The sequence below is a fragment of the Sciurus vulgaris genome (genome assembly GCF_902686455.1).
Source record: "Sciurus vulgaris genome assembly, chromosome: 4".
Taxonomy (NCBI): Eukaryota; Metazoa; Chordata; class Mammalia; order Rodentia; family Sciuridae; genus Sciurus; species Sciurus vulgaris.
This window is the reverse complement of record NC_136464.1, coordinates 47,314,842-47,328,894: the sequence shown is the minus strand read 5'-3', so window position 1 is coordinate 47,328,894 and position 14,053 is coordinate 47,314,842. Positions and strand designations below refer to the sequence as shown.

Sequence of the window (14,053 nt, the reverse complement as noted above, 5' to 3'; positions counted from 1 at the left end):
ACTCACAGGACTGCAGGGAAGGTGCAGATGAGATCACAGACTGAGAGTGCTCTGTAAACTCTGAGGAGATAGACATGCAGAGTGCTATGAATATCCACTGCAGGTCTCCAGAGTGCAGGTGGGGGTGAGAGTGAGTGAATGAGTCAACAAGGAAGAAACTTCCACTTTCACTGAGAAGGGCGTTCTCAGAAGACCTTGGCTGTGCTGCTCAGGTTACTGGGTAGGCATAAAGAGTGAGCACCTGCCAAACCAAGCTCATTTGCCTGGAGCTCCTGGGGCCCTAGAGGAAGCAACCTGTGAGTGTCTCTGCCCCTGCCTCTCATTTAATTTTTCCTGTGTCCTATGAATATCCCCCTGGCCCATCTGGGCAGTTTATCCTACTGGTGCTGAGGAAGGGTGGTTCTGGGTTCTGGTTCCTAGGTTCTGGTCCAGGAGTTGTGGGCATTGGAGGTGAAGGCACAATGGGGTGAAAAGGTGCTCTTTGTCCCTCATTCAGCTCCCTGGGCTCAGTGGGAGGTTTGCTTTCTGAGCTGCGGTAGAGCACATAAGTGAAATACCACACCCCTTGAGACCCCAGGTGCCAGATGCTAGAATCTTCAGGAGGGAAATGCAATTCCAGCTTGGTCTCGGTTTCTTCCCCATCCCTGGTTTCTTCAAAAAGAAAGACAGTGGAGGAGAAACAGACCAGGCATTCTCAGGGCTGAGTTTTAAACCCAACTTGGTACCATTTGCCTGTGCGTGGCAGCCAAACCTACTTCTCTCATAGCCTCAAGTCTTCAAAGAATACACTTACTGGTTTAGGTCTCTGATTTTCCAACCCATGTTCTGAAGAGTCACTTTTTCAATAAACTCTTACCCTGAAAGCATGGCATAAACTGAGCTCTGCCTGAGTTCTGGGGACTGTGGCTCTTCCGGCTCCATCTGCTGCCCAGTCTACACTGCCTCGTCTGGATCTTGCGCCTGAGAATCTGTAAGTCTGGCCTCTCCAAAGCCCCTTCATGCCATGGTGAGTGGGTGGTGGTCCCTTCTGGGCTCTCTTGAGCCTTATGGGCAGATGGCCTGTTGACTTTTATGATCTCCCAGAATCAGCCACAGGGCCCTGGAACTGAGTGCCAAGGGACGATGCCCTTGCTCCGGCCTGGGTCTGGCCCTCAGTGCTCAGGACTGAGTCTCTGCCAGAACAGGCGCAAAGAAGTAGCTGCTACTGGCCTGCAGGCTCACCCAGGTGTTTCTAGAGAATTCCAGGATACTTGAGGAAGTTATGATTTCAAAAGTGAAAGGAGTCAATGGAAAATAAAAGTCGCCACAGCCCAGAATCACTAGCAGTTGTAGAAAGAGGGACTTTCCCTGGCCAGGAAGCCCCTGTCCTGCCACCACTCCTGTCATCCCAGTGAGTCCATTATCTTTGCACAGGGTCCGTTGGTTTTGTCCCCAACTTCTATGACTCCCATTGATTTTTTCCACTCTCTTAAAAGTTTCTTTCTTTGAAAGAAAAGATATTGTTATGGTTTGGATCTTAAATGTCCCCCAAAGGCCCATGTGTTGAAGCTTGGTCCCCAGTCTGTGGAGCTACCAGCGGGTGGTAGCACCTTTAGGAGGGGGTGCCTAGTGCAAGAGAATTAGGTCTTTGGAGTAGTGCCCTTGAAGTGGATTTTATGACCCCAGCCCGTCCCCTCTCTGCTTCCTGGCTGGAACGAAGTGAACAAGCCTTCTCTGCCATTTGATCCTGTCATTATGTATTATTGTGTCACCACAGACCCAGGGCAATAGGGCCCTATGACCATGGAATGAAATCTCTGAAACCATGAGCCAAAATAAACTGTTCCTCTTTTTAAGTGGGTTTATCTGAGATGCTTATCACCATGATGGGAAATTAACACAGATGCCCAATGTAGGGAGTGACCCAGGTCCTGCACCCCCATCCTGCCCTGATCTCAGTTCCAAAGTCCCTCTCAGATGGATTCTCTATTGGATAGCTTCTTTTGCTTCCCCCTAAAACTAGTCTTTGACCTGGCTGAGTCCCTTTTGGGATGTCCTCTTCCTCCAAGCAGACTTCCTGGGAAGACCTCTAGATGTTTTTGCATCTCTGCAGCTGCTAATTTGGTATATTTGAAATTCTTTACCTGGTTTCCTCTGTTACTTTCTTCATGCAGTCAATGTCTGGTCCAGGAATGACGAATCATCCAATAAACATATAGCCATGTTCCCTGCCTGAGCTCAGGACAGACTTGACAAAGTCCTCAGGATTTTGACTTATTTTCAGATTAGTATTGTAGACAGCCAGTGCTAATGCACGAAGCCAGCAAGTGAGAGGAAACAGATTTGTCTTGTTGGAGCCGAGCCAACCACCCTGATGCAGGGAGAGGAAGGGTCCTGCCCAGAGGCACTCAAAGAATCCTTCCTGATGTGACAGGTGGCCTCAGTGAGGAATACCAAACCACAGTCACTGTTCTCATGGGGCACCTGAATATTGACAAACTTTGTTGACAACCCATGACAGAGTTCCAGTGGGTAATTCAGGATCTTCAAGGCTGGGCTAAGTGTCTACCTCCCTAAGTTGCTTTGGAGTCTTGCTGCTCTAACCCCCACAGGAGGGAAGAGGACCTGGGGAGGGGGACTTCTCTTGACCTCCAGGACCTGGGTCAAGCCTAATCCATGTCTTGGAATCAACAGCATGCCCTTTCTCTTTCTGTTTCTCTGCCCAGGTCATGATGCTCCTCCTCCTTTCCATGCTGGTCCTGCTTGCTCAGCCCCTGAGTTACCTGGGAGTAGAAATGAACACATACCTGCAGAGATCAATGGCCAACACCTGTACCCTGGTCATGTGCAGCCCCACGGAGAATGGCCTGCCTGGTCGAGATGGACGGGATGGGAGAGAGGGCCCCCGAGGCGAGAAGGGTGATCCAGGTAAAGCTGGGACCAGTGGCTTATCCAGGTGGGGAGGGATGAACCTTGGAATGATAACAAGCCTGCAAGTCTGGATCCTTGCAATGGAAGACTTGGCTTTTTTCCCTGTGTGCGTGGGTGTCCACCAATGTCCATTCCATCAAAAACATTGCTCTTCCAGTTGGCAAGTGCCTTCTATCTCACTCCCCCATGTTTATACATCTCCCAAATGACCTGACTCTTCCCCTGGGATTCTTGGATTCCCCTTACCCACAAAATGAGTACAGAGTGGGTAAATTACTGATATTTGGGGGGGCCCCTAAGACCTTGTTCCAGTAGGTAGCAATAGTTAATTTTGACTAAATGGTGCCTATGCAGGGTATTAAATTCTTTTAATATTTAATTAAACTCCACTGTATGAAGAGTGGCAAAAGATATAATCAAATGGCTTTGTCTTAAAACATTTCAAGGGGAGAGCAGGAGCTCTGATTTCCTTGTGGAGTCCTGTGCTTGGGTATTCACTTGAGCAGTTCATTTAACCCTTCCACAAGGCTTACAAAGAACATACTAGTTTCCCCTGATAGGTAAGAAAACTGATGCAGAGAGAGTAAATAACAACCATTCTGGAAGATTAAGAAGACATGGGCTTCTCATTGAATATATCCAGCTCTGGGACCCCCTGGGACAAGCCACTCAGTGTCACAGAGTCTCAGTTTTCTTATCTGCAAAAGGGAATAATACTGGCCACCCAGTGACAAATAATTTGCCAAACATTTTATTATCATTGTTTTTTGAGTCTTCAGGATGTAGTTGCATTTTCCTGCTATATTAATTTGGCAAATTCTCCTGAGGTTACCAAAGGTACTAAGGAATAAGGGAATGATTCCTGAAATATTTATTGTCCCTGCCCTGGGGGAGGATCTGGGTCTTACTAGCAAGATGGAAAAAATTCAACGAACCAGCAACATGAACCAAGGGATCACGTGGTCCTGAGCCACAGCTTTGAAGGGATCAAGTAGAGTGTATTCCTGGAGTTTGCATTTTGGTCAGGGAGGAAGGAAAAGAGTGACACTCAAGTCAGAAAGAATGACTAACATCACTAGCTTTGTGGGGTGAGGGGTGAGTACCTGCCTGTCCTTCAGAGACAGAAAATGCCTTCCAGTGTGAACGGGCTGGGGCAGGGGGAGGGCTGCCCAGGGGTGAACTTGGAAGAGGAGTGGACTCACTACACAGTTCCCTCTCAGGGTGTCTCAATTCTCTCTGGCTCCTGTGGGACCTTTCCTACTAATCCTTGAGCTTGCCACATGGACTATGACCAAGACCTCCCTTCCTGTGCAGGTGCCTCACCCCCTGCACATTCCAAACGTGAATTTCTTAGGGAACAGCACATGGTAAAGTGGAAATGGGACTCACTCTGACTCCTCCATTCTAGTCACTTGATTCACTTGACCACATGGGTCTGTGAATGTCCTGAGGAGCCCACAGCACCCTCAGATGCTGTCCCAAGAGGTCTGTTTGGGGCCAAAGTCGGCACTTGTGACATTCTCCTCTACAGATTTTGAAGCATGTGCTTCCTAGAACATTCTGAAAAGAACTGGAGCCTGAGAGAAGCTTGAGAGAGTAGAGGGTGGAGATGGTGTCCTGGGGTGATTAGCAGAGGGCCTCAGATATATTAAGGAAAGCAAGGAAGACCAGACCCTGGCTGTAGGGGATGATTTCCTTTTCTTCAGCACCTCCAGCACTTCTGCTTAGAAAGACTCAGGAGAGTCCCTCCAGAGATGCTCAACTCCCCAGAGTAAAGCCCACCCTCGCAGCACCCCGCAAGGCCTGACTTGACCTCCTCGTCCCTGCTTGCTTCTCTGGTTTCCATGCCTTCTCAACCCACCTGGCTTCAAAAACACAGGCTTCTTGCTGATCCTTAACCACACTTGGGCCCCTCTCCCCTTGGATCCCTGTAGTTCACTCTTCTCACGGATGTCCCCATGGCTCCTTCTCATATGTCCCTATGGCTCCTTCAAGGCCTTACTCACAGCCCACATTCCCAGCAAGGAAGTCCTAACCATTTTACTTAAAATGTATATCAGGAAATCCAACACTCCCCTAGCTTTATTTTGTTTCTGTGGCACTTATTATACTCTAATAAGCCATATGACTTACATTTTAATTTTTTAAATTTATTTTTATTGTAAACAAATGGGATACATGTTGTTTCTCTGGTTGTACATGAAGTAAAGGCACACCATTTGTGTAATCATAAATTTACATAGGGTAATGGTGTTTGATTCATTCTATTATTTTTTCCTTCCCCCCACCCCTCCCACCCCTCCCACCCCTCTTTTCCCTCTATACAGTTCCTCCTTCCTCCATTCTTGTCGCCATCCCATCCCCCATTATATGTCATCATCCACTTATCAGCGAGATCATTCATCCTTTGGTTTTCTGAGATTGGCTTATCTCACTTAGCATGATATTCTCCAATTTCATCCATTTGCCTGCAAATGCCTTAATTTTATTATTCTTTATGGCCGAGTAATATTCCATTGTTTCTATGCAGCAGATTTGAAGGCCCACAAGGAAGAGATTTTGGGGGGGGGGGTCTGTTTTGTTCACTACCATATTCCCGGCATTTAGGACAATGAAGCTCAATAAATATTTCTGGAAATGGTGAATAAATATAAGATGGGAGGGGAGGAGGAATTTCAGTATGATTGAGATTGGCCAAAATCTAGATCACAAAGCTCCACTTTAGGTGGCACCAGAGCACAGACATAGGTCTTTGGGAATCCTAAAGCAAAGTTAGTGCTTTGGAGGCATGGGTGCTGCTGATGAGGAGGGCGCTCCTTCTCCACCTCAATGCTCTATGCCCTCTGTACTCTAAGAACAGGTGGCCTTTAACATTCCATTATAGGGTGACTTTCTTTCTTTGACCTAATAAGACTGCTGCAAGCCTGGCTATGGTGGAATCCAAGAGATGCTGTGCCTGAGCTTGGGATACCTGTGCCCTCAGACCAATGCTCTGTGGAAGTGGGATGTAGATCTGTCTTGTAAACTTCTTTGCTTCTATTTCATTCCTAAGAAGGATGGTAACCAACAGCTGGACACAGAGCCCAGCACAGATTCTTCCATTCATCTGGAAAATTCAGTCACCCCTATCCCAACCATACTTTAGACCCCAGAAGGCCTGAACTCTCCTGCCACAGGAGCATAGTTTCCAAGTCTGAAATGTCACATCTCTTCTCTTTAAAGTGATTTAAAGAGGATAGTCTCTCTAAATTCTTCCCACTCTTCAAGTCTTATTTCCTCCTATAGAAAGATAGCTCCATATGTGTAGGTGATGGGGCAGGGACGCTGGGATGATGAGAAGCATCTCATGCACTGTCTTCCTCACCTGTTGCCCTGTCTCACAGTTCATTATAAATCTAATAAGCCAGGGCACGAGACAAATATTTGCATTTGGTCCAGTGATAATTATAAAGTAGATGTGCATGGTTGGGTTCTTTTTTGATTTTGATTAAAGTGCATTAATTGTACATATTGGTGGGGTTCAGTGTGGTATTTCCATACATGCATGCAGCATGTGCTGATCAAATCCAGCTTACCTTTATCCACTCTCTCCCCACCTCCACACACCTTTTCCAATTTCTCTTAATTACTAGTCTGTGTTCAGATTGATTTTTAACTTCTACATATGAAAGAGAATATGCAGGACTTATGTTTTCTGTGTTTGGCTTATTTCACTTAACATCACATCCTCCAGTTCTCTCCATTTTGCTGTGAATGACAGGATTTTGTTCTTCTTTACAGCTGAGTAATGTTGAACTGTGTATGTGTTTTATCTATCTGTGTATGTGTTTTCTTTATCTATCTGTCAGTTGCACACCCAGGTTGATTGTAGATCTCAGCTATTGTGAAGAGCACCACAATAGACCTGGATGCAGGCATCATCCCTTTGGTGTCCTGCCTTCATTTCCTTTGGATAGATATGCAGGAGTGGGAGAGCAGGATCATACTGTAGATGGATTTTTAGTTTTCTGAGGAATCTTCTCCAGAAGGGACATACTACACTTTAAATTACATTCCCTCAAGTGGTGTATGAGTTCTTTTTTCTCCACATTCCTACCAGTATTTGTTACTTTTGTTTTTGTTTTGTTTTGCTTTTTGATAATAGTCGTTCTAACTTGGGTGAGATGGTATCTCATTTTGTAGTTTTGATTTGCATTTCCCTGATAGCTAAAGATATCGAACGTGTTTTCCATATGTTTGCTGGCCATTTTTTTCTTTGAGAAGTGTCCATTCAGATCATTTGCCCATTTTTAATTGAATTACTTATTTTGGATTTTTAAGTATTTTGAATTACTTAAATATTTTGAATATTAATCCTGTCATACAAACAGCTAGCAAAGATTTTCTCCTATTCTGCAGGTTGTTTCTTCACTCCATTCATTGTTTTCTTTGCTGTGCAGAGTTTTTTATTTTACACAACCTGTGTTTGTATAAGCACACTTGTCAAGTTTTGATTTTGTTTTCTATGTTTTTATGGTTTCTTATAAACAAATAAATAAGCAAGTGCACAAATAACTGAACAAGTTAGCCTTTATCTGGTGTCATTTCTGATATGAATGTTGGTTTTCCAACATACACACACATATATATATCACATACATACACATATTTGTGTCACACACATATATCAACCCATACACATGTGTGTATGTGCGTGTGTGTGTGTGTGTGATCATAGGCAAATGCCAACAGATTGCCATTGGTTGATACTGTGACTTTGGGGCAGGAGAAGCAGCACTTGACTTGAATCCACATCTGACAAAACTGTTTCCTCAAAATGGGGATGCTAACATCCATTTCACAGATCACCGCTGGACCTCTGTGTGTGACTGTGAAATGTCCGTGCTTTGCAGAACCCTGAAGAAATGCTAGGAATTTAACCTTGCTGGCTTTTGGTCACTTCTGGACCTAGGGCCAACTTTATGCCCATTTCTTTTGCTGCTATAGGTTTGCCGGGAGCTGTAGGGCAAATGGGGATGCCCGGACCAGCTGGCCCAGTTGGACCAAAAGGGGACAATGGCTCTGCTGGAGAACCTGGACCAAAAGGAGATGCTGGGCCAGGTGGTAAGCAACTGGATTTGGAATTCAGATATCTTAAAAGTGGTTCTTTTGCCAGTAGGCTATGCCAGTATGCATGCACAGATCCCAGACCAGGAAGAAGGAAGAAGGTTATTCTGAAGGTGGCACTGGGTTTCTTCTGACTGGGCCTACTGTGGGTTCCTTTTTGTCCCCTAAAATTACTGTCACTTTGTGCATTCCTGCTATCAAGAGGACTTAGTGTCACTGACAGAATTGGTTCTTTTCCCCAGGACCCCCAGGACTTCCAGGTGCGCCTGGTCCAGCGGGAAAAGATGGTCCTTCAGGGAAGCAGGGGAACATAGGACCACAAGGCAAACCAGGTCCAAAAGGAGAGGTGGGGCCCAAAGGTAGGTGGATATGATACAGCTGGTCTGGAAGGGAGAAGGGAGAAATGATAGTGCCAGACCATGATGTGACTTGAGGTATACTAACATGCCAGGAAGAGCCCAGACCATCATGGCCATGAAGGCCTCACCATGCACATCTTTCCCACCTTTCCCATCTTCCCCTCGTTCCCCACATTAGCAGTAATTTTCTCTTACCCTCCACACAGAAGCCCATGCAGCAGACACAGTCTCCCCAGTTCTCTTTCAGACCCTGAAGTTGTGGGTAAAAAACTCTACTACCGAGGAGATGATACATGTCAGACACACGCTCAGAAGCATTTGTCCCTATTTGTTCCTTCCTCAGGAGAAGTAGGGGCCCCAGGTGTGCAGGGAACTACAGGGACCAGAGGCCCCACAGGCCCTAAAGGAGAGAAAGGAGCCCCTGGTGAGCATGGAGCCCCTGGAAATGCTGGTGCAGCAGGTGAGTGATGGAAAGATCTAGGCTGGATCCAATCCTGAGGTGTCCATTTGGAGTTGCCACTGCCTACTCCCTGCACCACCACCACCAGCACAGGTGTTGCAGGGCCACAGAGAGAGTCTGCATCAAAGAAGGTTGCATTTTTCATCTCCCAGACTGGCTGTATGTAGGGAGAGGGCAGTGCTAAGCCTTGGGATGATTCTGTATTCATGGAAGGTTAGTTGTTGGTGACAGTTGAGTTGTTGTACACAGAGGAGGTTGATTGCTGTGTGATGGAGATAGTTGTGCACAGAGAGGGCACATGGCTGGGTTCGGGGAATAGTCTCTGTGCAGGGAGAGTGTGTCACTGAGAAATAAGGGCAAGTCACATACTGAAAAGGTGAAAATGCTATAAAAAGAGTACATAACTTACCCAGCCCTTCTTGGATCAAAGGACCTCCTGGAGCTGTGGGTCCACATGGAACTCCAGGTGCCAGGGGCCCTCCTGGCCTGAAGGGAGACAGAGGTGCTCCTGGAGACAGAGGAGCCAAGGGTGAAAGTGGACTTTCAGGTAAGTTAGCTGCTCCTGACTCTGGGAACCTCCACCAGGGGTTGGGAAGAGAGAATAGTGCCTTCTTCCGCTCAGGCTGGCCTGAGATGACTGCACCGTTATTTACGGGTGGTAGGTGCAACTAGTAAAAGGCTGGCAGGCAGAATTAGGTCTTAGCTGTCTAATGTGTGTGGGAAGGTTGACCTGGGCAGTTTCTTCATCTGATCACTAGAAAAATGATAGCTGTCTTTTCAATTCACAGGATAGCTTTGAGCATCTAACCCAATGGATGGGATATGAGGAATGTATTCCTTCTCATCCCACCCTCAAAAATGGATATGTGACTAAATTCCCACTAGAAATCCTTACACAGTGGGGTTCAGTTAGGTCAGCAGGTGTGGGCTTGCTGGGCATCAGTACAACTCCTCACTTCCACCCCCAACACAACTCGATACCCTTCCCTGAGGCCTAGGCTCTGAGCTCTTTCTAGGCTGTGCTGGACAAGTTGTCATATGGCCCTTTTCCTTCCCTGCAGACATCGCAGCCCTGAGGCAGCAGGTGGAGACCTTACGGGAGCAGCTACAGAACCTCCAGACTGTCTTCTCTCAGTATAAGAAAGGTGAGTTCCTGGATCTGAACCTCAGCCTCATACCAATGTTGGGTCCCACACTGGTTCCAGGCATTGGTTTAGGGTTGAGATGGGGCTGACACTCAGCCTCACCCAGGGTCCAGGATGGGAATGAGCAGGGACTCTGTCTAGGGCTAGGCTTGGGACTGAGGATAAAACTGCAGCTGGGCTAAAGTGGAGAAGCCATGTGTTCCAGGACCTAGAAGATCCAAGGGATAAGTCCGAGGATTTAGTAGTCCATATTACCAATTCACCAGACTGATAGATGCATGTTTGAAACTACCAGGCTCCTGAGCACCCTTCAACTTCAGTGCCACCTGTGCCCTAAGGCAGATGTCTCAAATCCAGGGCAATTCAGTCAGCCTTCCCTCCCTTCTGCCTGTGTTGGTCCTTGTGACAAACACATTGCTTTGCTTACCTCTGTGGAGTCAGGTATGGGAGTGCCCAGAGATGTTGCTGCACAGTCTAAGACAGAATCCAGGTGCTATCCTGAGGGTTGGGGCTGGATTATGCTCTGGAGGTACAAGGCATACCTGTACCTTGATGAGTGGCCATTAAGGATCTTTCTTCCTCATGCTCCTGGACAAGCAGGGGGCAGGCTGCCTTGGGATGCCAGCCAATTCTGGGCTCTGCCTGCAATCCCTGATGTACATAGAGCAGATTCCATCTTAACCGTGAATGCTGTGGTGTCAAAGTCTGCCAGGAGCTCACACCTGAGTGCTCTGTGCCTTTTCAAGTCTCTACCTCCATTCCCAGCTGCCCCTCCTCCTCCTCTGCCTTCTGAGACATCAGTTTTGAGTCTCTATCCTTCAGGCGAATCTCACTGAGTCAGAAAAAGAAGTTTTCTGAGTGAGTAGAGCATAAAGGGTTTTGTTTGGGTAAAATATGGGATTGGCTCCTAAGCACCCAGGCTGAGGTGAGAGTTTTAAGCATTTGGTAATTTTTCCCTCCATAAATGTACATGTACATGTACTCATTTGCTTATAAGCACACTGGTACAAACCTGAAGAACATGTGTACATGTACCTGCCACATGCATGTGTATTTAAATATCACCATTCCATATCCATCTACATATATGAGCTCATATGCACATGTAGGCACATTCAGGTAAGCATACACAGCCAACTAGCTGGACCTAACACATTCCCATGTACATATTTGTTTAAACTCATGAACATATTTGTGTAACATATTGAACTCATGGACATGAACATGAACTTGTGAACATATTTGTGTAAAACATGCATACTGCCCTGGGAGCATGGAACTTACACCCAGTAATGGCGCATGATCTTGCATTGACCTTGTTCAGGGCTGCTCTGGGTTCCATTCTGAGCCCACGGACAATCTTCCCCACCCCCAAAACCTTGTTAAAAATGGTCAGAGAAGAACAGTGATCCAGGATGCTGCCTAGATTCTGCCCAGCTCAACAAGTCCAGGAATGCAGCCCTTTCTGGAGCCCTGAGGACCTAGTGTTCTTTGCCAGATTTCCGTGCATGGGTCTAGAAGCCACAGGGACGAGGATATAAAAAGAGATATTTGACATGTTACACAGATGATACTTTTGTGAAGTGACCCCTCACTTTAGAGGTGAAGAAATGCAAACTCTGAAAGTGACTTTGCCTTGTCCCCAAGATAGTCATTACCAGGTTGGGTCTTAAGGCCAGATCTGATTTATTTCCAAGGCTCTCTCTAGCACTAATTGCAAATATGTGCACCTCTCAGATATCCTTTTCCCCTTCCCCAGTACCTCTAGGGCAGGCTGAGACTGGCTGGGGCATCATCCACTGAGAGGCCAACATGGAGTTGACCCAGGGCAGATATCAGCACCTTCAGCTCTCAGATGTCCCACCCTATGCTCTGCTGTCCCCTCACCCCATCACACAACACAGACAGTCCAACTTAACAACAGTGAGCTCTCTGTACTCTCCGAAATGGATGCAGACTACACAGCAATCATTTCACAGGTCAAGTTGTCCAGTTCTACACAGTGATTGACAAATCAATGCCAGTATACAAAATGGGCTGAAACAGAAAGGGCAGGCCTGCCCTTTGGCATCAGATCGTGAGGTTTCCTCCCTAAGTGCCCACATGATGGTTGCATGGCCCGGGCCTCTTAACTTCCCTGAGAGCTCTAGCACTCTCACCTGTGAACTGGGGACCAAGGTACCCATTGGCATGTGCTGAGGCTGCTCCGGAACCAAGTGTCTCACTCACATTCCCTCTGGTGCTCTGATGCCCTGCATGGGAATGTCCAGGAGGCCTGGGCTGCAGCATGGAGATCTCAGAGCCCCTGCACTTTGGCCAGGAGCTGCCACATCTCAACCCGACTCCCCTTTTCTTCCAGCTGAACTCTTCCCAAATGGCCGAAGTGTTGGGAAGAAGATCTTCAAAACAGTTGGCTCTGAAAGAGCTTTTGAGGGTGCACAGGAGGAGTGCACCCAGGCCGGCGGACAGCTGGCCTCCCCTCGCTCTGCAGCTGAGAATGAGGCTGTGCAACAGCTGGTCACAGCCCAGAATAAGGCTGCTTTCCTGAGCATGACGGACACCAAGACAGAGGGCAAGTTCGTCTACCCCACTGGGGAGTCCCTGGTCTTTTCCAACTGGGCCCCTGGGGAGCCCAACAACAATGGTGGGGCAGAGAACTGTGTGGAAATCTTCTCCAACGGCAAGTGGAATGACAAGGCTTGCGGGGACCAGAGCCTCGTGATCTGCGAGTTCTGAGCCCCTGGTGGCAGGGGTTGGGGAGGGACAGGTGGTTGTGTCTGGCCCAGAAGCCTGGCAAGTGAGTTGTAGTCCAAATCTGTGTGCTGCCAACACCCTAATAAAAAGGTGACCACCCGTGACAGCCAGGGCTTCTCTCCAGGAAGAGGTAGGGCTACTGTAGACCACCTCACCCACTGAAGGCCATTCGGGAAGAAGGGACCAGCCTGCTCTCCCAGGTGTAATGAACGGAGGTCAACCTCCAGTGACGTCACTGTAACAAAACCCAATACCTCCTTCTCAGCCCCCCTCCTCATCAAATGATCAGCTATCCCTCCACCTCTTCCAAACTATTCCTTCCAGGACACCACTTTGGCCTGTGTTTACTTTTAAATTTCTTTTTTTGAAAGATATTTTTGGTATTTGGAATTGAATCCTGGGGTGCTTTACTACTGAGCTGCCTCCCAAGGTCTTTTCATTTGTTTATTTTGGGTGGTACTGGGGATCAAACCCGAGCTCTCTACCACTGAGCTGTGTTCCAGCCCTTGCCTGTGTTTGCCCTGTCCTTTGCTCCTGATTGACTTCTTGCTCGTCCCCGTTGCTCTTCTCCTTGACACCTGATGGAGACATCCTTGAGCCTCGACTCTCCAGACTCTCAGTTCTCTTCTCTCCTTACATTCACTCCAGGGCTTGCTCATCCTGTGCCCATGGCTTTAAATTCCATCTACAGGCTACGGATCCCACAGCATGTACTCTTCAGGACCACTTCCAGGCCCCCAACTCCTCTAACCACTGCAGGCTACAGCCCCAGGTTGAATCTGTGGTTGCCTCTGGCTTTAAGGCCTAAGCCCTAGAAGCTACATAGCAGGGCAGGGTGACCTGGTCTGGAGTCTTCCTGCCCCACAGATTGCATGGTCCCACGCCGAGTACTCCTCTTTCCATGCCACCCAGCATCTCTCCCCAGCCCTGTCAATGGGGCTGCACCCTGGCCCAGGGGAGGAGTGCCAAGTGCACAACCCTAAAGTCATCTGAAACCTCAGGGAACTTGAAGTTATCTGGTCATGCTCAAATTCACCCCAGCACTTCTCTTGCCTGGCAGGCTCAGGGATTTTCTTTCCCTAATCTGTCACAGAGATAATCTACTTAAATCCTCCTCATTTTCCAAATATGAAAACAAAGGCACGGAGAGAAAAGGGGACTTGTGCAGGGTCACGGGGATAGAAAGGTTAGAGCTGGGTGGTGAGCAAGTTCTTTCTGATCCCAAAGCTTATACTCTTGGGCTCTAAACATATAGACCAAAGACCCCCATATATTTGGTTGATTTTATTTGACGCACTTTTACAAAAATCATTTGTTTA

The 14,053-nt window shown here is 47.5% G+C and overlaps 1 protein-coding gene across 3 annotated transcripts; it reads left to right on the top strand.

Moving 5' to 3' along the window:
* The first annotated feature begins 130 nt into the window (after positions 1-130).
* On the top strand, positions 131-13,108 carry SFTPD (surfactant protein D). Of its 3 annotated transcripts, none has more exons than XM_079137331.1 (9): positions 131-296; positions 865-1,006; positions 2,706-2,907; positions 7,897-8,013; positions 8,259-8,375; positions 8,719-8,835; positions 9,266-9,382; positions 9,897-9,980; positions 12,340-13,108. In XM_079137331.1, the coding sequence occupies exons 2-9, from the start codon at positions 1,004-1,006 to the stop codon at positions 12,714-12,716; spliced, it is 1,134 nt and encodes a 377-aa protein (XP_078993457.1). In that variant the 5' UTR covers positions 131-296; positions 865-1,003; the 3' UTR covers positions 12,717-13,108. The 3 variants fall into 3 exon arrangements, with proteins under 3 accessions (XP_078993457.1, XP_078993459.1, XP_078993458.1); XM_079137332.1 differs by having other exon boundaries at positions 138-296; positions 865-970; XM_079137333.1 differs by lacking the exon at positions 865-1,006 and having other exon boundaries at positions 134-296.
* Positions 13,109-14,053: the final 945 nt, after the last annotated feature.